The sequence below is a fragment of the Trichosurus vulpecula genome, chromosome 5 (assembly GCF_011100635.1).
Source record: "Trichosurus vulpecula isolate mTriVul1 chromosome 5, mTriVul1.pri, whole genome shotgun sequence".
NCBI lineage: Eukaryota > Metazoa > Chordata > Mammalia > Diprotodontia > Phalangeridae > Trichosurus > Trichosurus vulpecula.
Window position 1 is genome coordinate 213,765,272 of NC_050577.1, and position 24,199 is coordinate 213,789,470.

Here is a 24,199-nt window from a genome sequence, read left to right on the forward strand (position 1 = left end):
GGGAAAGAACAAAAAAAGAAAGGAAAGAAAGAATGAACTGGAAGGAAGGAAGGAAGAGAGTCAGAGCACATCTGTAACCACTACACCATTGCTGCCTCTTCATGTGATGCCATCTCTTTTCTTTTCAACCTATAGCACTCAACCTCTTGGCAAGGTCTACTAGGAAGAAGGCAATGGCTATGGATACTATACTGTCTGGTTTCACGGTATGAGGAGGTCTGGGATGCTGAAATACCTGGGTATTTTCTTACACTAGGAGGTATCTGGGAAGTATTCCCCTTCATACTGGTAGGATGACTGCTCTTCCTCATCTATCGTCAGTCCCCTCTGCCCTCTCCATTCGTTTCGCTGTATTTCATTATTCTGAGCAGTTGCCCCGTAGGACATTTTCTTCCTTGGACAAACAAAAGACTCGTGGTTCAGTTCCATCTCCTCCACCAGCTCATCTTGGTCGATGATGCCACACTTTTCTTCACAGAGATTCTCTGGATCAGCCCATTCCTGTTTCTCCCCAGAAGCAAAGACACCATAGAAGATCACGCCGCTGTAGTGTACCAGGGCTGCTATAAGGAAGACATTCTGCCACTCTTCCCGGGTCTAAACAATTACATTAAACATGGTTAGGTATTTCAAGCCCCCCTCCCCCTAAAAGAGCCCATTAACAATAGCTTCTACTTTTCCTTCATTCAGTTTGTCAACTGGAAAGGCAAGACAGAGGGAATGCTATACCATGAACAACAGACTACAGAGAAAAAAAGCACTGACTTTGGTGGACCAAGGTTCATATTATAGATGTAGAGCACGAAAAGGGCCTTAGCTTAGTGGATATTGAGCCTGACACTCTCATTTTGCAGATGAGGAAACTGAGGCATAGAGAAGTCATGTGACTTGCCAAGGTTATACAGCTAGTAAGTGACTCAGGTAGCCCTGAATCTAAGTCCAGTACTCTATTATATCATGCTGGTTTCTAGGGGCCAACAAGTCTTCTTCCTTTAGTTGATAGATAAGAAAGCAAGGCCTAGATAAGAGGGGTGATTTTGTCAAGGTCTTTCAGAAGGTCATTGATAGAGCAGAGACTAGAACCCAGGTCTTTTGACTCCCACTTTGGTGGTTTTCTATGTTCCCACCCTTGTTTCCCAACCCAAGGATAAAGGTAAAAAGAAGGAGCATTGGCAGTCCTTGGCACACAAAGGGCACTCACCTTGTGCTTAGTCATTGCACCAACAATAAGGGGGCAAACCATTCCAGAGAGGGTCCCCACACCATTGGAGATCCCCATGAGAATGCTGGCATAGCGCGGGGCAATATCCAAGTGGTTGACGTTAAATCCTGGGACAAAACCAACACATTGAAGTCACATTTCTATATGAAACCAAACACTGGAGGAATCATATGAAGTCTAAGGCCATGCAATCAAGTCTTTCCCTGACCAAGAATCCCCTCGACCTCTAGACCCAACAAGAAGTCATTATAGCCTGTGTTACATTTCCCAAGGAGGAGAGAACCAGCTACCTCCAGAGGTAGTCCATTCCACTTTGGAATACCTTGAATTGAGAGTCAGTGTGGTATAGTGGCTAGAATCTTAGACTCAGAGTCAAGAAGACATGAGTTCAAATCCCACCTCAGACACCAAATGGCTAGGTGGCTCTGGGCAAGTCATTAGAGGCAGGTAGGTGGCAAAATGGATACAGCAATGGACCTGGAGTCAGTAAGACCTGAGTTCAAATTAGGGCTCAGACACTTAATAGTTGTGTAACCCTGAGCAAGTCAACTCACCTCTGTCCAGTGCAGTTTCCTCACCCATAAAACGGTGATAATAATATGACCTACCTCTCAAGATTACTGTGAGGACCAACAGAGCTAATATTTGTTGAAGGCTTTATAAATCTCAAAGTATCATATATTGTGACCTCTTTGGGCCTTTATTTGCACCCTTGTAAAATGTTGTTCAGTTGTTCCAGTCATGTCTGACTCTTCTTGACCCCATTTGGGGTTTTCTTGGCAGATATAGTGAAGTAGTTTGCCATTTCCTTCTCTAGCTCATTTTACAGATGAGGAAACTGAGGCAAACAGGGGTTAAGTGACTTGTCCAAGCTCACACAGCTACTAAGTGTCTGAGGTGGGCTTTGAACTCAGGAAGATGCACTCTGTGCACTGTGGTGCCCCTTAGCTGTCACCCGTAAAATGAGGGAGTTGGATTTGATGACCTTCGAAGTCCCTTTCCAACTTGAAATCTATGAATTATTAGGACATTTTCCCATTTATATTGTAATTCTATAAACAGTATAGGGGGTAGGGAGGTGCAAAGGAGAGAGAGGAAGAAGGGAAAAGTGTTTCAAGAAGAAGAGAGAGGGGGACATTGAAGACCTACTTTGTAATTTTTCATGAGGCTGATCCTGCAAGTAGTATGGTATATACACATACATACACACACATACATACATATATGTACATAGAATTGATACAGCACTTTACATACATTATCTACTTTAGCCTCACAACAACCTTCTGAGGTAGGTACTACAGATCACATGTAACAATCCCCATTTTACAAATGAAGCAACTAAGGCTTAGAGAGATTAAATGATCTGTCCATCATTACCCAGCCAAAACAATCAGAGTCAGGATTTGAACCCTACTCTTCCCAACTCCAGTTTCAGCAGTCTGTCTACTCTGCCATGATTTTCCCCTAATTTAATTACAAGTTAGATCAACAACAAGGACAGCTACTTGGGACATGGTGAGGACAAGGGATAGTCCATTATCTGAAGGATAAAAATAATGCTGGGAAATTGAGAAAGGCTCCAAGGTCCCATTCTGGTGCCCCAAGAGTCTTCCAGAGAAGCAAAAGCAACAGAAAGTTATTTTCTCTATTAATACCCATTTTCATGCCCAACTGAGCCCAGAGATCACAATCAAAGCTCCAGAGAGGCCCTTTGTTTGAGTCATAATCACACTCTCTACACTGAAATTCAGATTCTCAGATGAGACCTCGGATGCCATCTAGTCTAACGTGCAAACAGCATTCATTGTCCCTATGACATTCATCATTTCTACAACATCCTCCACAAGGAGTCGTCCAGCTGCTCAGTACCACCCTAAACAGCCCATTCTACTTTTGGGAACACGTTCCATGTTCCCTCCATACTTACCCTCCATACCACTTTCCTGCATTGAATCCCTGGGGAAGTTAATCCACTCACCTTGGGAGCTCTTTGAGGTTGAACCATATTGATTGGGCACTAAGTGGGTGGGATCTATCTAAGTCCACAATATTTCACCAGCACCAAGACTATGCTTCAAATCCCACCCACCATATGCCCTACATCCAGGAATTTCCACCTTCACTTCCAACTAGCACCACCATTTAACTCTCACTTTTTCTATTTTTTTTTATCTCTGGCATGTCGCATGGTGCCTGATACATAGTAATTCCTTAATCAATGCTTTTTTTCATTCATTCACTCACCCATACATTCATCCATTCATTTATCCATCCCACATGACAATATTTCAACTACCTGAAGAAAGCCACCATTTCCCTCTAAGTCTCAGTCTTCTCTTTTCCAGGCTAAATATTTGCAGTTCTTTCAAGTAGTACTTGCATGTCATAGTCCCTAATCCCCTTGTTGTCAAGACTGTCCTCATCTGTACATGCTCCAGTTTGTCAATGTCCTTCCTTTCTGCCTCAGTTTCCTCAACTATAAAATGGGGATAATAATAGCAATGAACTCAGTGTTGCTGCGAGGATCAAATGAAATAATATTTGTAAAGTGCTTAGCACAACACTTGGAACATAATAGTTGCTTAATAACTATTTATTCCCTTCCTTTCCCCTATCAGGAGAATCAGAAATCATATTTGTTTTTTCAGTGGATACGTCAGTGTTACCTCCTACAGAACCTTCAGCAATTTGCCAAAACCCCTATATCTTTTGCATATGAAGTCTAGCTACACCTGCACCACTCTGTCTTTGTGCCATTGATTTTTTAACACATATCAGACTTTACATTTATCCCTCTGATATTTCATCACATTAAATGCAGCCCATCATCCAAAGCCAGTCATATGCTTTTGGATCCGGTTCCTGCCAGCCCTTCCAATAGCTACTGCTCTCAACTTTCTGTCTTTCAAAAATTTGATCATCTGACATCTATGCTTTCACCCAGGCCAAAATTTAGGGGGTGCCAGGGTTTTGAAAACATTTGAAAATTTTTTCTTTCTCTTTTTAAACCTTTATCGACTCTCCATTTATTCATAGTGCCTGAAATGGATGAAAAAATCATTTTTCTGTCTCCCTGTTTAGTTCTCTTTCTTGACCACTGCTTCCAGAGAATTTTAAGAAATTTCTCCCCACCCCTACCAACCCCTCTATTTTTTAATAAGCACACCTCCTCTTTTATGTCAGTGTGCCAAAGTACCAGACAATCAGAATATAAAACAGCAGTGAGATTAATTATACCTACCGCCTGATTGGGATATGATAAACACTTTATTAGAAAAGAGCCCAGAGATAAAAAGCAATTAATATGATTGTCAAGCATTATGCTCAGACACAAAGACTGTGCATTTGCTTTTAGTTGGAGATAACACAAAGAAAATCTTTGAGATTTTAGCAGCACATCCTCTGGAGCTTGAATGGGATTGAACCACTAGGAACCCAGAGGTATGGACAAATATTTGGTTGAATATGCCTCAGACCTACCAGCAAGGAGAGGGTCAGAGTAGGCATCTCAACAGGTTATATTCCAGTCTAGGCTATATCACTTATTAATCGTATGACCTTCGTCAAGTCACTGTCTGGACCTCATCATCCTCATCTATAAAATTAGAGGTTGGACTGAATGACTGGCAGCCTCTTCATAGGCTGAGAATCTATTTCTGTCATCAAGAGGCAGCAGGCTGAAGTGTATTGAGTGCCAGACTTGGCATTAAGAAAACCTGGGTTCGGGGCAGCTAGGTGGTGCAATGAGTAAAGCACTGGCCCTGGAGTCAGGAGGACCTAAGTTCAAATCCAGCCTCAGACACTTGACACACTTACTAGCTGTGTGACCTTGGGCAAGTCACTTAACCCCAACTCCCGTGCCTCCTCCCCTCAAAAAAAAAAAACAAGAAAACCTGGGTTCAAATTCCACCTCTGATACTTATTGGCTGATTGACCATGAGCAAGTCACAGGGTCACACATCTAGAGCCATAAGGGACCTAATCCAAATTCTTTATTTTATATATGAAGACATTAAGACCCAGAAAAGTCATAGGGTCATAGCTCTAGAGCCATACGTTACTTCAGAGGCCAGCTAGTCCAAATCCTTTATTTTATATATGAAGAAACTAAGGCCCAGGGAAGTTATGTGATTTGTTGTCCAAAGTTATACAGACAATAAGAATTAGAGACGGGATTTAAACTTTGCTCTTCTGCCTCCAGATCCAATGGTCCCAAGGTGTTTCCTGGTTAGAATCGCTCTTGAGACTCATCATAGATGCAACTGACATGAATGGAATGATTTCCTACACCAGGCATTCCCAACACCAAGGAAATTGCAGATCCTTCATGGCACGGCCTTCATCCCGTCTTTCTTTTAGAATTTCTAGAAGTCTAGAAGTCTATCAGTGGAGTGCCTCCTAAAATGGACTCCATGTCCTTTTCCCTCATACTGCATTCCACCATCACAAATGTGCATCAAAACATCAAGGACATGTGATTTTCACCCATATAGGGAATACTTCCTCTGAAACAAATCACAAGCCATCTAAAGCAAGAGTTCTTAATCTGGGGTCCAGTGTCAAGTGCCAAGGTGTTCAGTGATATATTTCTGAGAATCTATGGACTAGGATGGGGGACAAAAGTATATCTTTTAATAATTGCTTTCCTTTATAATCCTATATATTTTATTTTATGCATTTAAAACCATGATTCTGAGGAGGGCATAGACTTCATCAGGGTTCCAAAAGAGATCCATGACACACAAGAAAAGATTTGGAATCCCTGCTCTATAACTTATAATCCCAGAGGAGTGCTTGAGGATCTTAGACATCACATAGTAATAATAATAATAATAATTAATAATTAATAATAGCCAACACTTAGTGCTTTAAAGTTCAGAAAGCATACATATACACACATATTTATATATACATATGTGTGTGTGTGTGTATATATACATATATATATAAAATCTCACTCGATTCTCACAAACACCAAAGTAAGTGAGTTAAGTAGATGGCATTATTATCCCTGTTTTACAGATGAGGAGCCTGAGGTTGAGCCAGGTTAAGGGACTTGCCCAGAGTCACATAGCTAGTGAGGAAATGTCTAAGGCAGGATCTGAATTCAGAGCTTCCTAACAACAAGTTTAGTGTTCTATCTATCCACTGCACCACCTAGCTGCCCTGGGTCACAAAACTAGTTTGTGTCTGAGACAGGATTTGAACCCAGGCCTATCCACTATGCTACCTTCCCTCTGTTGCATGTACATGCCTACTTTTACTTTTACATGTCCAGTCACTCAAAGGCCCTGTTCCATCTTGTCCTAATTTCTTGCTGCTCATCTGCCTCTAAACTTGCCCCATCCATACTTCTGCCCAAGAGAGATGAAAGAAGAGCCAAGCCCTACCTGTCCTACTACGTGGCCCTAGGCCCTACCCAGCTCTGAAGCTGTGCTATTTCCCCACTCTGATTATAATTCTATGCAACTCAGGCTTCTCAATGCCACAAACATGAACAAATTGCTATCTTTGAACACAGGAAATGAATCTCTACTGTGTTACCAAGTTATCATGGAGTGAGAGGCCATCTACGTCATTCGGCTTTTCATAGCATCTGAAAGGTGGAAGAGACCTCAGAGATCACCCAGTCCACTGTCTCTTCCTTCAATGAGCATTTATTAAGCTTGAGAATTCACTATCCCTCAAAGCAGACCTTTTCATTTTGGGACAATTCTAATTATGAGGAAATTTTTCCCTACAGTAAGCCAATTCTGCCTTCTTGCAAACCTAAAAATCCTTGTCCTAGCTTTGCCTTGGGTGGTCAAGGAGACCAAATCTGAATCTTCTTCCTTGTGGTCACTTTTTAAATATTTGAAGATAGTAATAAAGTTATTATCTATTTTATAAAATCTCTTCTCTCTAAATATTCCTAATTCCTTCAATCTACAAATCATAGGCTTAGAACTAGAAAGGAACCTTAGAATCGATAAATCAGCCTATCAAAGAGTATTTATTAAATACCTACTATGGACTGAGCACTGGGAAAATCACCCCCTCCAATACCCTAATCACTTTCAAGTTCCCTTATCATGCTCCTCTGGAGACCTACTAGGTTGTCAGGGTCTCTTTGAAATGTAACACTCAGAACTGGTCTTAATTATGTCATTGTGGCCATGCTTGGGCAGAATACTGGGAAGCTATCACCCAGCCTCGTGATATGTCAACAACTTAGTTGAAGGAACAGGGATTATTTAGCTGAGAGAGAAGATTAAAGGGCCCATAATAACTTTCTGTTATATGGAGAAGGATCAAATTTGGTCTGTTCTCCTAGGAGGGGCGAAGCATACTGGATGGAAATCTCAAAGAGACCGATTTAGGCTTGATATTACAAAAAACCCTGTAACAATGTGAACTGTCCAACAGCGGAAGAGAGTCGTGTCTAGAAGGGATGAATTCCCCTTCTTTGGAAGCATTCAGGCAGAGGCTAGAAGACCCCTTGTTGGGTATCTTGGAGGATGATTCTTCTCAGGCAGCTGATATCATAAAATCATCCATCTACAGCTAGAAGACAATGCAGAAGCCATTAATTTTACCTCACTCCCTTTCTTTAACAGACGAAGAAACCGAGGCTTAGAGAGGTCATATGACTTGCTCGCATTCACACAGCTAGTTTCTAAAACAGGATTTGAACCCATGTCTTTCTTTCTCTAAGAACAATGCTCTATCTCCTATAGCAAAGCGCCTCTTGAGGTCCCTGCCCACTCTCAGATTCTGTGGTTATGTGACTGTTGCCTCACATATTGCACTTTTTTGTCTGCCATGTTGTACTGTTGACTCATATTAAGTATGAAGTCCGCTAAGAATGACAAGATCTTTTTCAAACGAATTATTTCCCCATATAAGTGGAAATAAGAACAAGCGAGTCTTCTGTTGAGTCCCCACTCTCCCAGGTCTTCGGCCTATCCCCAGTGATGTCACAAAGGACATTGCTTATCACTCCAGACAAAGCCCCCGCACCCATCCCCTCATAGATTGAATATTTTACCTGAAATTGCAAAGCCACTGAAGCCTACAGCCAGCACCAGGAAGGAGATAGCTACACCTTTGGTATGAGAAAAGCCAACCACCAAGAGTAAGGTTGCTTCCATGCCAAAACCTGCAAATGGAAAAAAAGGGGAGGGGGGTAAATTTCATTCTATTCCGGGTAATCTAAGTGTGGGCTGTCATCATGCTCTAGCATTGATATGCCCACATAGACCCTACATATGATTCTTAAATTCTGATACATTTTAACATTCCATAAGTATTCTATGAACATGCTAGTCTTCATAGCTTTCTCTCACAGTCAGGCGCTGCGTATTCAGTTTCTAAATGCTAACTGTTCCTACTTCAATTCTGTGACCCATCGGTATGAACACTCTCCACAGGCGTAGAGTCCATTCCCTCTAGATCTTGATCTATGGGAGATGACATGGCCACAAAATTCACCAACCTATGGCCCATCTGGGGAGGAGACTCTCCAAGCTTAGCAAAGGGGAGGTGGGAAGGAGATTCTCCAGGCTTAGCAACAGCAAACTACTGAAGTATTTTAAGCAGAGGAATGCTAGGATCGGACCTAATTCAGTGCCATTGGGAAGGATGGGTTGGAAGGAGGAGAAACTGGAATTGTGAATACTAGTCAGGAGATTATCAGTTCTTTTTAAAAAAACCACAAGTCCTGACCCTGGAGTCAAGTTGAAATCTAGCCTTAGACATTTACTAGCTGTGTGACTCTGGGCAAGTCATTTAACCTAGACTGCCTCCAAAAATAAATCGCAAGTAGGAGGCCAGCTTTTAAGCCATTTTGTCACATTCTCCCTACTTCAGACAGAGAAACAAATATGGAATGATTCTTTCCAGCTCACTTGTTTAGTTGCTATCAACAGAGGGGTGACCTTATCATCGTCTTCAGGGTTGTGAGCAATACTGTGATGTAAAATCTAACAAGATACATTACCTCAAAGAATTCAGATCTGGAAAGAAATCTTAGAGACCATTTACAGATGAGGAAACTGAGGCCCAGAGAGATAAAGAAACAGGATCATAGGATCATAGATGCAGAAACCTTAAAGGCCATCTAGTCCAATCCTCATGATTTTACAGATAAGGAAACTGACATAAAGTAAAGTAACATATCCAAAGTCAGCAAATAACTGAGCCAAGATTCCAATCCTGATCTTCTGACTTCAAAACCAGTCCTCTTTCCACAACATCACTAATTTTGAGGCTAGGACAAAATGAAATCAGGTTCAATATTCAATAACATGGATTTAGATTAGCAGAAGAAAGAACTTTTAACTATAATGACATTAAAAACTTTTCAAAGAGGGGTGAGTCACTACCTCTGACTATCAGAGTGTGCCTTTACTTGACAAAAGAAGAAATTAATGTCCTTTTAGGGTCTGTTTCAGGCCAGTCATTCTAGAATTCTGCCTTGGATCCCCCAGGCATAGTAATAGCTATCATGATTTTGCACCATAGGGTTTGCAGAGCACTGTGTATGCGTATTTCAGTTGCTTCATCAAGGAATACATATGCTATACTTAAAATTAAATGTTCAATATTTTAAATTCGGCCTACATATGTATTAGAAGTGATAATCTTTTGGGGAACTTTCATTTTCTCTTTAACAGGAAGGTTGCCCAAAAGATTTAATTCTCAACTGCCATCCCCCTCCAGCTGCCTCAGTCACCATGGTATCAAACACATCTGTTCACAGCCTTATCCCTCTAAGACCAGAAGCTGGAATTTCTTGAATAGTTCATTCTCAGCTATAGCATTGTGTGAAAATCAAGGGTGTGTGGGGGGGTGCTGATGTGTCATTAGACTGACAATAAAACAAAAGAACCAAAAAAAACCAGCATGAGTTGTTCCTGGATTCTTAGCTGAGTTTCCAAAAGCTGGTTAGCAACTTGTCTATTTGCATCTACCTGTCTTGTTATAGACAGACATTAGGAGCTATGACATTTCCATTGAGACTGGGTGGTCTTTAGCTTTAGCTCTCAGCTAGAGAGCTGAGAAAAATCAAGGGACTGCAATAAGAGAAGCTTGTCAAATGACATCAGAACTAAGAATAAAACGGAACCCTCGAATTTCTGCCATTTGATGGTGAAAGTCCCAATTTGGGTTGAAATGGCAGCAGGCTGACCGAAGCAGCTGAAGAGGTTAGAGCCAAGGCCGTATTTATTTAACAACAACAAAAGCAGCAACAAGAATAATAACATTGCATAGTACTTCAAAATTTGAAAGGAACTTTACATGTTTTCTCATTTGACCCCTATGAAATGAGAGCTATTATCTCCATTTTACAGTTAAGGAAACTGAGGCAGATAGGTGTGAAGTGACTTGCCCAGGATCATAGGTCTTCCTGGCTCAATGTCCAGAGGTCTATCCAATGCACTTGTTAAAACTCCAACTGAAACACCCATGTTCAGTGGAGACAGGGTGAGGTAGGTATTTAGACCAGAAGAGCTCTGTTGAAATTCAGCTGGTGCGGTGGATAGAGTGTTAGGCTTGAGGTCAGGAAGACCTGAGTGCAAATCCTACCTTGGACACTTATTATCTGTGTGACCCTGGAAAAGTCGTTTGACTTCTCCCAGCCTCAGTGTTCTCATCTTTAAAATGGGGATAAAAATGGCATCTCTCTCATAGGGTTCAAATGAGGATCAAATGAAATTATAGACACAAACCTTGCAGTAAACCTTGAAGCACCATGTAAATGCTGGCTTTTATTATGTTGTAATAAAATTATCAATTTATTTATATAAATATGTGATACATAAAAATAAATGATACATATGTAAAAATTATAAAATTATTAAAATATAAATTATATAAATATGTATAATGTATAAATTATATAAAATTTATATTATTATCATCATCATCATAAGCTAAAGACTATGGACAGATGTTTTAGTTGTTTTATTTTACCTGGATCAAATCACCAGAAACTTCCTGGATTAAATTACTTGAAAGGCACCTAAGTTAATACAGGGACAGAGATTCTGGCATACCTGCACAAAACAGCTACTGAAAGAGCAGGGGAAAGGGAGTAGGATAGGGGACAGATCACGCCATCCCACCATATTGGTATTTTCCTATTGTAGCTAATTATTCACGCTAAACTCTGTTTTTATATATTACTAGAAGATTAGAAGTGCCTTCAGCACCATCTAAATTCAATGCCCTAGGGCAAGACACTAGTCACCCCATCCTAGTTATGTCTCTGAGCATAAGATGAGAGGAACCAATTTGCTCGATGGCATTCTATTTGCTCTAAATAGACTTTATTTTAGTCATTGTTTCAGGGCAATGAGTGGTGTCATGGACAGAGTGGGCCCAGGAGCCAGGAAGACATGAGTTCAAATCTGACCTCAGACACTTACTAGCAGTGGGACCCTGGGCAAGTCGCTTAACCCTGTTTGCCTCAGTTTCTTCTTCTGCAAAATGAGTTGAAGGAAATGACAAACCACTCCAGTAACTTTGCCAAGAAAACCCCAAATGGGGTCAAAAGAGTTGGATATGACAGAACAACAATGACAGCAACAAAATAGATACTGTTTGCCTGTGAAAAGAAATGGGGGAGAGCCCAGGTTTCTAGAGAGCCAGAAACAATGGTCAGTAAGAAAGGTTTATTATTCGCTAATTTTTCAAAGAAATGTCAACTAAAATTCCTCTAAAGAACATCACGATGTAACTTCCTGTTAGGATTGATCCATCTAGGTCAGATAGACTCTTCCTCCGTGGCTTTATTCCTTGGCACAACATAGATCATAGGATCCTATGACCCAAGAGGGCACCAGATAGAGTGATGATGTGTAGCTATAAGTTCACATGGAAAAGATCTTGGGATCTTAATGATCTGCATGTGCATACCCATTTAGCATCATTGGGAGAATACTGCTAATAAAGAGGTGGGCTTTCATTTCAGGCTTATGGTTACCCACCATTAATAGATTTCTTACTATATGGCATATAATTTTCATAATATTTTATAATTAAATTAAGATTAATTTTCATCCTGCATAAATTGCATAAAACAGCTAACGGATTCACAATACCTCCACAATTCATGATTTTGCGTACAGCTGTCGTTGTTAAAATCTTTCTGCTTCTTAAATAATCAGCCAACTGTCCTCCGATGGGTACGATGATTGTCATGACCATATGTGGGACTGCAGACAAAAGACCCACCTGGAATAAAAAGAGAGAGAATCAATAACTCTTATTTGTAGCCACTCTATTTTCATTCATTTGGCCAGCTAATTATCCTGTACTTCTTTAGTTATGAAAATATAAGTCATTTTCCACTCCTAGGCACGGACTACAAGCAGAAACATCAACACCAATAACTTAGAACAACTCTTTAGCAAAGAACTGGAAACAAAACAGGAACCCACTGATTGGCAAAAGGCTAAAAGAATTATGGTCTGTGAATGCAATGACAGTTAGGTGATGTAGTGGATAGAGCACTGGGCCAGGAGTTAGGAATACCTGAGCTCAAATCCAGCTCCTTATTACTAGCTGTGTGACCCTGGGCAAGTCACTTAACCTCTGCCTGCCTCAGTTTGGTCATCTGTAAAATGGGGACAATAAGAGTACCTACCTCCCAGGCTTGTTATGAGAATTAAGTGAAATCATAATTGCAAATAATAATTGCTTAGCACTGTGGCTGATGCACAGTAAGCTCTATATAAATGTTAGCTATTGTTATCAGCTATAGTTATTAATGGAACCTTGCTGTGCTGTAAGAAATGATGAAAGTGATGGATACAGAGAAGTATGGGAAGATGTACATGACTTGATGCAGAGTGAAGTGAGCAAAGCCAAGAAAACACTGTACATAATGATTACAATGGAAAGAACAAGAAAACAATGGAAAATGAATGCTGCAAAATTATAATGACCCAGGGGCAGCTAGGTGGTGCAGTGAACAGAGCACCGGCCCTGGAGTCAGGAGGACCTGAGTTCGAATCCTGCCTCAGATACTTGACACACTTACTAGCTGTGTGACCTTGGGCAAGTCACTTAACCCCAATTGCCCTGCCTTCTCCCCTCCAAACAAACAAACAAACAAAAAATTATAATGACCCAAACCTCCCAAAGAGGAGACTTGAGAAGAGATCTCCCCCCACTTCTTTGCAGAGGTGGGAGGACATGGGTATGGAGCACAGCATACAACATCAGACTTTTCTGACATGTTGGCCATTTTTGCAGATTATTTCTCTTCCATTTTTTGTATTATCTACCAGAAGTGTCAGGTCTCTGGGAGGGGGAAGAGGGAATACACGAAGAAGAGTATGTCACATAAAAATAATCCCAAACTTGATATGCCTCCTCCCACCTCCATACCTTCGCATAGTCTGTCCCCCATAACAAGGAGCTCATTCCTTCCTCATCTGCCCTTATAGAAATCCTTCTCTTCCTTCAGGACTCAACCCAACACCATCATCTCCATGGGATTAAAAGGATCAGAGATTTGAAGCTGGAAAGGGACTTTAGAGGACATATGGTCCAACGCTTTCATTTTACAGATGAGGAAACTGAGGCCCAGAGAAGCTAAGTGAATTTGCCCAGAGGCCATGAAGATAGTAAGTGGCAGAGCTGGGATCTGAGCCTGGGTCCTCTAACTCAAAATCCAAATCTCTTCCCACTTAACCAAACTATAGGCAGCATTTATATTATGCTTTAGGGTTCACAAAGCACATACTATCTTATTAGAGCCCCATGGTGAGGCTGATACTTCTTCAGGGATTATTGTCCATTTTACAGATTAAGAAACGGAGGCACAGAGTGTTTAGGTCTGAGACCTGAACCCAGGTCTTCTGGACTCAAATCCAGAACTTTTCCACCATACCACAAAGGGGAACAGGTCCTGAGGGTAGACCTCTCCAGTCCAGACAACCAAGGCAGAGGGTGAGAAAGCTGGAGCCCTTTGAATGGGTAATTGTCGGGTGATTCAGCCCCAAGGCTGCTACAAATGGTTCCCAGAAGTGTTTACTAAGACTCCAACTCATATTCTTGCATTTACCTTGCTTATTGCAAAGCCAAAGACTTCTTCAAAGTAAGCAGGCTGACTGATCAACAGTAAATAAAAGGTCCAGCTTCGACAAAAGTTGGCCACGATGATGGCATAAACAGGCATTGATGTGAAAAACCGTTTCCAGGGTGTATTAAATTTCTAGAAAAGAAAAATCATGAGGTTTTTGGTAAGGAGAACTCTCTCTCAGGTGAGCTAGGTAACAACTAGGGGAAATTCTTAGGGAGAAGAAGCCAGAGGCTATTTATGAATGATACTTACCTCTAGACTGACAAGGTTGGCGCCCTCTCCGATACTCATCTCTATGTAGGTGCGTTCTTCCTCAGAGATAGTTGGGTGAGAGGCAGGGCACTCATAGGCATGCAGCAACCAAAACATGTACCAAATAATCCCAAACATCCCTGTGTGGAAAAACAATGGTGGTCTGCTCCCAGATACAGAATAATGCTCAGTTCTTATTTCTTTCTGCTTCTAAATATTGCATTTTGAAAACACCTTCCAATAGTCCCCAACAATTTTGCACACTGTTGTCAAAATCAAGGAGCCAAGACATGAAAGTAGAAGCTGCTGTCAGTAGCTCCAAAAAGGGTACCAGTCTTAGTCTCTCTCTCTCTCTCTCTCTCTCTCTCTCTCTCTCTCTCTCACGCCCCCACCCCAACTCTGCAGGCAGCTTATAAAAGCAGATAAAAGCAGAGATTTCCCAGGCTGCTGGTCCATTTCTTCCAAAATTTGGGGTTTTCTTGGCAAAGATACTGGAGTGGTTTGCCATTTCCTTCTCCAGCTCATTTTACAGATGAGGAAACTGAGGCAAACAGGGTTAAGTGACTTGCCCAGGGTCACATAACTACTAAGTGTCTGAGGCCAGATTTGAACTCAGGAAGATGAATCTTTTCTGACTCCAGGAAGAAGAGTAAGAGAACAAGGTGAAACTTCTTTGCAGCAGATGAGTCTAACTCTAGAGACATTGTGGCTTTCCTTGGGCATCTCCATTAATGTTTTCTTATGGTGTATGTCGATATGTATACGTGTGTATGTGTGTGCATGTACATGTCCCTAGAAAGTGTCTCATGCATCAGACTATAATGCAAACTGCTGGAAGTTTTAGACAGAGAAAGCCCCAAAATGTCGGACAGGCATGACCCTGTAATCAGATCAAAAACAATTCCTTCCTTGACCACACCTTGCTGAGCCTTTTCTTGTTCTCACAGCTATGCCAGTGCCAGTGCCTTCCAGGGGTGAGGAACCTTGGGCCTTGAGACTGCATGTAGCCCCCTAGGTCCTCAAGTGCAGCCCTTTGACTAAATCCACACTTCAGAACCAATCCCCTCTAGGTCCTCAAGTGCAACCCTTTGACTTCAGGCTCCCCACCCCTGACCTTGACAGTCAAAGGTCATAGGACCCTAACACACGGCTAGACTTCTCATAGGAAAAACCATGTTCTTTTCTGGTGACCTGATATTTAAATTAAAATATTTCTGTATCCATTTCAAAATGCCCATTTGGATACATAAAAATACAAAACTCTAAACTGTCTTTTTGTACAATTTATTCCATTTCTATACTGATTTTTTCTTAGCTATTCCTCTTTCCCAGGACTGCAATCTTAGACTAAGATCAAGTAAAGTAAAAAAGTTATCTCTCTGAGTCAGCCAGGTAAACTTGTGAAATAAAATAACTCACCATAAATATAAAAGACTGAGGACCATCCAATGTACTGCACCAATACTCCAGCCAATGGCATGGCAACCACTGCCCCAGCATATGAACCTAGGGACGAGAGAACGATGGGCAACATTGACCATCTAAGATTCCAGGCATCTTCCAGCTACGTAAAGGAGGGTCAGTTAAACACAAGGCTATGTTGAATTCTGAGCAACAAGGCTGGAACATTGGAGAACAGACCAGGCCAACTCCCATGACACCATTAAAGAAGGATTCCAGGGATGGAAGGCCAGCACTGCCTCCCAAATACCATTCAGCTCATAGGGGAAGAAAAGAAATAAAAGTGTCAAATAAACAAAAAGGATGCAATGGGTGATCCTGGCACCACATTAAATTAAATATATTTAGACACACACACACACACACACACACACACACACGGGTAGCAAGGTGGCGCAGTGGATAGAGCTTTGGGCCAGGAGTCAGGAGGACCTGAGTCCAAATCCAGCCTTAGACACTTATGTACTAGCTGTGTGACCTCAAGCAAGTCTCTTAACTGCTGCATGACTCAGTTTCCTCATCTGTAAAATAAGCTGGAGAAGGAAATGGCAAATCACTCCAGTATCTTTGCCAAGAAAACTCCAAGTAGGGTCATGAAGTCAGGCACAACTAAGCAACAAAACAGCAATAAAATATATACACATATATTTATACATAGAACTTTTTGCTAGCTTCACACTTAGGGCTCACAGATCATAGTTATACAGTAACCTCTTTATCTCCCAGCCTTTCTGAGATCCATCTCCCTATCATGACCTTTGCCATTCCATAAACCTTGAGCCTCGTTTCCAAAGGCTATTCAACAGAACCTTGGTATATGTAAATAAGGGTTCCATGAGAAGATTGTGATTGGTCATTGACACACCAACCCTATTCCTAACTGAGGATAAGGGAGAGATAGGGAGAATGAGAAGGGAGAAAAATCCAAAAGCAGGATTAGGAAGCTAGGGCACAGGTCCTAGCTGGGGGCCACCATGGCAGGTGACTGGAGCCCCTCACTGACTCTCAGAGGGGCAGGGCTAGGGATGTGCAGGGTTCCTTCCCTATCCTCTGAGTGGTAACACCACTCCTAATGCCCCAACAAGGCCCCTCTCTCTCTTCCTTCTATGACCTACTTCACCATCATACCCTACACCAATGGTATCTTCTACACTAACCCCTTTCCATTATGGCAACCAGTATTCATGAGAAGCAGTGCAGTATAGTACCTAATGCACTACTAGGAGTCAGGAAGACCTAGGTTTGAATACTGCCTTAGACACTAGCTGTGTGACCTTGGGCAAGTTATTGTAGTCAACTACACTAGATAAGGGCAGCGAGATGGCTCAGTGGATAGAGCACCAGGCCTGGGGTCAGGAAGACTCATCTTTCTGAGTTCAAATCTGGTCTCAGATGCTTACTAGCTGTGTGACCCTAAGCAAGTCACTTAATCCTGTCTGCCTCAGTTTCCTCATCTGTAAAATGAGCTGGAGAAGGGAATGGCACAAAACACTCCGGTATCTTTGCCAAGAAAACCCCAAATGTGCTCATAGAGAGTCATACACAACTGAAAAACAACTGAACAAGACCAACAAAATACTAAGTATTATTCATAGTATCTACACATATCTAGAGATCTATATACCTATACCCATTTCTTCATCTATAAAATGAGGATAATAATGCACTCTCCTCCCACTGTTAGGCTAAAGACCAAGTGAGATAATATTGCTAAAAAAAAACTTTGTAAATATTAAAGTGCTATATAAATTTTGGATATTATTTTTTGAGGGGGAGGCAATTGGAGTTAAGTGACTTGCCCAGGGTCACATAGCTAATAAGTGTCTGAGGTCACATTTGAACTCAGGTCTTCCTAACTCCAGAGCTCATACTCTATCCACTGCGCCACCTAGCTGCCCCAAATTTTGGATGTTCTTAATGTTGATAGGCCATCAAGTCCTACTTCCTCATTTTACAGATAAGGAAACTGAGTCACACAGCAGTTAAGGGACTTGCCTGAGGTCACACGAGCAGAGCCCAGCCAGGATTTGTGGCTGTAAGGGGCCTTGTGGGGGGGGGGATGTCAGAGAATCTAATCCCTTCATTTAACAGAGGAGGAAACTGTATCACCTACAGGTTAAGTTACTTTCCCAGGGTTATCAGGCAGTCAGGAAGTATGTGGGGTGAGTCTTGAACCTACATCTTCCTGACTCCCAGTCCAGGGCCCTCACTCACTTCGTCAAGTTCATCCCTCCAACTTTAGCATTTTTCCACCTGCTTCACCTGGTAAATACTTATCTATTCTAGCTGTTTATCTCGTCTAGACAAGATTGTGAGTCCTACAGGGCACTGATTGGTTTTCCGGCACTCTCTAATACCAGAATTCCTAGTCTAGTGACGAGCATCCTGTGAACTTCCAACAAATATTAACTCAATTGAAAAACTCTAATCTGAGGCTTACCCTTGACCGTGGATAAGAAGTAGCTGCCTTTAGAAGAATGAACAGCAACAAGACGTAGACTGCTCTTCTCCTACTTACTGCTTCCCTTCACTCCCATAACTCTGACCTATTTCAATTCATCTCAAAACTGCATCTCCAGGTCTATCCCAGTTGGGTCTCTTGTAAATAGACCCAAAGGTGTTACTGGGCAGATGAATCCATTTGAAGCTTGACCCTCTAAATGGGGTCCAATCCACAGTCAAAGATATAACGAGGAGCCACGTGACTCAGGATATCTACCATGAGGCGATAGCACTAATGTCAAGGGCTATAGGGTTGGGACATATCAGGAATTCAAGGAGCCTCCCAGCAAAGTATACTCTCTAGAAGGCATTTTGGAACTACGACCCCAAAGTTGCCAAATTGTGCATACTATTTGAGCCAGCGATATCACTACTAGGACTATACTTCAAAGATATCAAAGAAAGAGGAAAGGGACCTATATGCACAAAATATTTATAGTAGCTCTCTTCACAGTAGTCAAAAATTAGAAACTCCTATTGGTAAATGGTCAAGCAAATTGTGGTATATGAATGAAATGGAATATTAGAGGCCATTGGAAAGGATGAAATGGACAGTTTCAGAGGAATTTGGGAAGAACTTAATGAACTGTTGCAGAGCAAAGTGAGCAGAACCAGGAGAGCAATTTATCCGATGCAAACAACACTACAGAGAAAGACTACTTTGAAAAGACTAGCACACTCCAACCAATGCAGTGATAAACCATTAGCCCAGAGAACTAAAGCTGAAACACACCACCCACCTCCTGTTAAAGAGGAGATGGACTTAAAATATGGAATGAGACATCTATTTTTAGATATGGACAATGTGGGAATCAGTTTTGTTATGTTGTTGTTGTTGTTTCCAGCTGTTTCAGTTGTGTCGGACTCTTTGTGACCCCATTTGGGGTTTTCTTGGCAAAGATACTGGAGTGGTTTGTCATTCCCTTCTCCTGATCATTTACAGATGAAGAAATTGAGGCAAACAGGGTTCAGTGACTTGCCCAGGGTCACATAGCTAGCAAGTGTCTGAGGCTGGATTTGAACTCAGGTATTACTGACTCTACCCACTGTGTCACCTAGCTACCCCATATTTGTTATAAGAAATTTATTTTCCATCTTATCGCTCAGTTCGTGGTACTATAGGATGAAAAGATAATAAATGCTTTTAAAATAAGCACCTTTTTTAGAAAATAGAAGTTTAGCAAGGAAATGAAGGATAACTTTAGAAGCATAGCTTGAGAATACAGACAGGCAAAGTAAAGAGTTTTTTGAATAGCAGAGACTAGTACATACTTATAGGAAGAGCAAAAGAAACTTGCAAAGAGGGGAAGCTGAAGATGAACAAAGGAACAATTAGAATCATGGATCAGTAACAATTAATTAAGCACAGATTGAAGATTTTGAGCTGGAAGGGACTTTGGAGGCCCTTCATTTTACACACGGCAAGCTGAGGCCCAGGGAGGATAAGTAATTTGACCAATGTCACACAGGTACGTCATCAGATCATAAACTTAGAGTTGGAAGGCCATCTAGTTCCTTTGCCTCATGAAGAAACTGAGGCCCAGTAAGGTTAAGTGACTTTCCTAGGATTATACAACTATGACACAAATTATTTATTATTGGTTAAAATTAGACAGGATATGGGAGGCCATCATGTCTACCCTTTCATTTTACAGAAGAACTGGGCTTGCCCAAGGCCACACAGCCGCTTAGTATCTGAGACCACGTTGGAACCCTGATCTTCCTACCACCAAGCCCAGTGCCCTATTCACTAAGGTCCCAGGAGACTTGGGAGAATGGACTCAAAAGCACAGGTAAAGGAGTAAGTCTTGGCAAGGATGGCAAACCCTTTGTACCCACCAAAAGGAGCTGGTAGAAAGGGAGAGTAAAAACATAAATAGATTCTACAGCAGAAGGAACTCGACAGCCTTAATCTCAGAAGAAGGTACAAGGTCACCTGCTGAGAATGAGTCAGGTGAGGATAGGGCCCAGGGCCTGAGGAGGACAGAGAGGAATGAAGCAGCTACTTCATGGAATGAGAGAAATAGATGATAAGAAACAAATTATCAGATTTCCCAGTAAAAAGAGGGCCAGATGAGATTTGGTAAGTCATTGTAGAGGACCTCATTGTCACCATAACTCAACATTTCCCCATAATGATCAAAAATTTAAAGCAAAAAAGCCACACAGTGGAAGCTGTCTAGGTCTGGGGATTGGCAGGTTTGGGCAGAAAGCCTAGAGGTCAAGGGATTCAAGGATGGTAGCAAATGCATCATGGAATTAACTGACTATAGGGTACAGACTAGCCAGGGAGGTAAATGAAGTCAAAGTTGGGGGGATTAATTATCAAGAATTTAAAAGATTAGCAGTCTCTATGAGAATGAAGAGCAAGGTCAGTTGGTGTGAGGAAGTGGGATGGCCATCAATTTTAGTCCAAGAGGGTGATTTTGGTGTTTTAGAACTTAATGAGTTGATATCAACAGGAAAGAAGGTATCCAGAGGACGACCACTGTGATTTATGCTTGGCCCTCCTCTGTTTAGCCATTCTATAAGTAACTAGAATAAAGACATACATGGCATGTTTGCCAAATCTCCAGATGACATGAAGCTTGAAAGGATAGCTAAAGCTATAGTTAGCAAAGGAAGGATTTGACAATATCTCAACAGGTTTGAATAATTATTTGAATTATTTGAATAATTATTAGGCCAATCCTAATAAAAGGGAATTGAGATAAAAGAAAACATGTTTAGGTTAAAAAATAGACTTTAGAGATACAAGATGAGGAAGATACCAGATGAAAAATATCAGAGGGCCAGGGTTAGTGGACTACAACTCACTATGGATCAACAGTATAACCTTTTGCAAAAAAGAAAAATAAAAGCCTAATATTATCTTCAACTGCATTAAGAGAAGCCCAGTGTACTATGCTCTGGAGAAATTCTTGTGGTGCTCTGTTCCAGCTAAACCCCATCTACAGTGCTGGGTTCAGTTCTGGACACCATGTTTTGGCAAGGATGCAGACAAGCCAGAGAGTATCTAGAGATTAACCAGGATGGTCAGGGGGCCTCCAAAGGTTCGTATGAAGGAAGTAGGAGAGAAGAGTTAAGGCAAGGGGTTTTAACCATTTTTGGTGTCATGGATGCCTTTGACATTCTTGTGAAGTCTATGGGTCCCTTCTCAGAATAATGTTTTTAAAAAAGAAATAATAAGTTTTAGTTAGATGCTAGTGAAAATGAAGATGTCATTTTTTCCCATCCAAGTTTATGGACACTGAAATCTATCCACAGACCCCTTAGGGTTAAGGACAGGAATTGTTTTTGCCTTTTTCTGTATCTCCAGCACTTAGCACAGTGCCTGGCATACAGTAGGTACTTAATACATGCTATTCACTGACTTTTTTTCATCTTTTCTTTGTATCCCCAGCAATTGGCATAATATTTGCAACTTGCTTAATATATGTTTCTTGAATTGACTTGGTTTAAGAATCCCTGGCTTATAGGGAGTATGATAGCTGTCTTTAGGTATCTGAATGACTGAAGAATGAAGAAGGATTAGCTTTGTCCCTAGAGGATGGAACTGGGAGTACAGAGTGGCAGTTACAAAGAGGATTATTAGAAACTGGAGAGTAGTTGCTGTTCTGCATCCACGAATGGCTGATTTCTTCACTGGGAGTCCCCTACATGGATGAATTCACAGGTCTGATCAAAACATACAAATAAAACCTTCCTAACCTTGAGAGTTGTTCCAGAGTAGAGTGGGTTGTCCCAGGAGGTGTTGAGTTCCGCATTCTGGAGCTGTTCCAACAGAAATGTCTACCTATTCATTGGGGCTATTGTAAAGTGTGTCATTGGTCAGGTATGGGTTGGGTGAGATGACTTTGAGAACCCTTCCAGCTTGGAAAATTCTTTAAGATAAGGCCGCACCTTAGCTAGAAAATCTAAAGCACTTGACCTTTGTTTAATAATTCTCCCCAATCATTCCTATACCTGTTGGGGAACATAGCCAGGAAGTGGGAGTTGTGGCTGGTAACTCCCATTTAGACAACACAGTACAAACACGAGAAAGAAGGTCTACAAAAGAAATTCTCTCCAGGATCTACACGTGCTGAAGGGCAGGTGAGGCCCAATGGTATTTTCCATATAGAGTTGGCACTGGGTCTCCAAACAGGCCTAGATCATTCTAAGTAGAAAGGATAAGAACTGAGACTATGGTTTTATTGGTATAGAGAATATTCAAGTGAGAAAATGTTCTCTCTCAATACAGATTGGTACCTTTTCTGCTACATATATAGTCTTAGAGAGTTGCCTGGGACACAAAGAGGTTAAGTCAATTTCCCAGAGTCACCCAGCTAGCTTATGTCAGAAGTGGATCATGAACCCAAATTTTCCTGGCTCCATCAACTATCTTGATGCCATCTTACATTGCCTCTCTAGAAAAAAAAAAGACCCAGAAATGAGCTAACTAGAAGAATAGGGTCTGGAATTGTGAGGTCATTGTTATAAGGAACTCATAGGTGAGGAAATTCTTCTACCACAATAGATTGGCCCCTTTTCTGCAGCATAGTCTTGGCTACTTGGGACACAGAAAAAATGTAGTGACTTTCCCAGAAGCACACAGCCAATATGTGCCACAGGCAGGTATAGATGACCCTTAAAACCAGATCTCTAGGAACTATACCACACTATTTCTGTAGAGAGGGAACCAGAAAGGGATGAATTTTAAAAAGACTTAAAAATTGGCAAGGACAAAATCCCTGCCCAAAGGCAAGAGTGTAAAAAGCTGTTGGAATGTATAAAGAAACCTGTTCGCTCTGGAATAAGTCACGAGAGGCGTCATTTATATTTCGATGAATGTTTCAAAACATTCCCCAGTGTGTCATGTACCTTTAAACATAAGAAAGGATATGAAAGAAAACATGAAACATTCTCTCTCTCCGTCTCTCTCTCTGTCTCTGTCTCTCTGTCTCTGTCTCTATGTCTCTCTCTCCCTCTGTCTCTCTGTCTCTGTCTCTGTCTGTCTCTGTCTCTGTCTGTCTCTGTCTCTGTCTGTCTCTTCTCTGTCTCTGTCTCTCTCTGTCTCTCTCTGTCTCTCTCTCTCTCTCTCTCTCTCTCTTTCTGGAATGAATAGAGATACCACCCAAGCAGTCCCTTTAGGGGTAACAGGAATGCTAAGGTGAATGGTGAGACCACTTCCTAGAACAGTGGTTAGGAGGGAGAGGCCTCCCTCCCATGTGAGTGGGGGATTCAAGATTAAAAGTTATCCCCCTGTCCAGGGTCTGCCAACTCCTACATCACCAAGATTTCCTTTGCTCCTTATTCACGCTAAGTAAATCAATGGAAAATTTAGTTTTAAATGAATGATTAATTAATCACTAAATTAATCAATTGAAAATTAATTATGAAGGTTATTAAAATCTATCAAAGTACCTTGAAAAATCATGTGAATATGGTAGAAATATAAAAATGAAATACAAAGAACACTGGATTAAGGGATTTAAGTTCTGGTCTTGCTACTAACTCTCATCTTAGAGGTTATGACATCCAAACATGCCATTTTACAGATAAGGAAGCTGAGGGCCTAAAAGAGAAATGTTACCCATGATTACCCAAGTGATAAGTAGCAAAGAGGGGATTTGAACCAAGGTACCATCATTCCAAAGCCAAAGTTTTTTCCGTCATGCCACAAGCGGAGTTCCTTTGCCAATTAT

The 24,199-nt window shown here is 41.4% G+C and overlaps 1 protein-coding gene across 2 annotated transcripts in view; it reads right to left on the minus strand.

The window, feature by feature from the left end:
• Positions 1 to 252: 252 nt before the first annotated feature.
• Positions 253 to 24,199, minus strand: part of SLC17A8 (solute carrier family 17 member 8) — a 51,406-nt gene continuing 27,459 nt past the window's right edge. For both annotated transcript variants that reach the window (XM_036761491.1, XM_036761492.1), the window contains exons 6-12: positions 15,969 to 16,055; positions 14,550 to 14,689; positions 14,280 to 14,429; positions 12,310 to 12,442; positions 8,253 to 8,363; positions 1,202 to 1,329; positions 253 to 597 (exon numbers count right to left, since the gene is read on the minus strand). In XM_036761491.1, coding sequence (XP_036617386.1) covers positions 253 to 597; positions 1,202 to 1,329; positions 8,253 to 8,363; positions 12,310 to 12,442; positions 14,280 to 14,429; positions 14,550 to 14,689; positions 15,969 to 16,055 — 1,094 coding nt within the window. The remainder of the gene's footprint in view (positions 598 to 1,201; positions 1,330 to 8,252; positions 8,364 to 12,309; positions 12,443 to 14,279; positions 14,430 to 14,549; positions 14,690 to 15,968; positions 16,056 to 24,199) is intronic.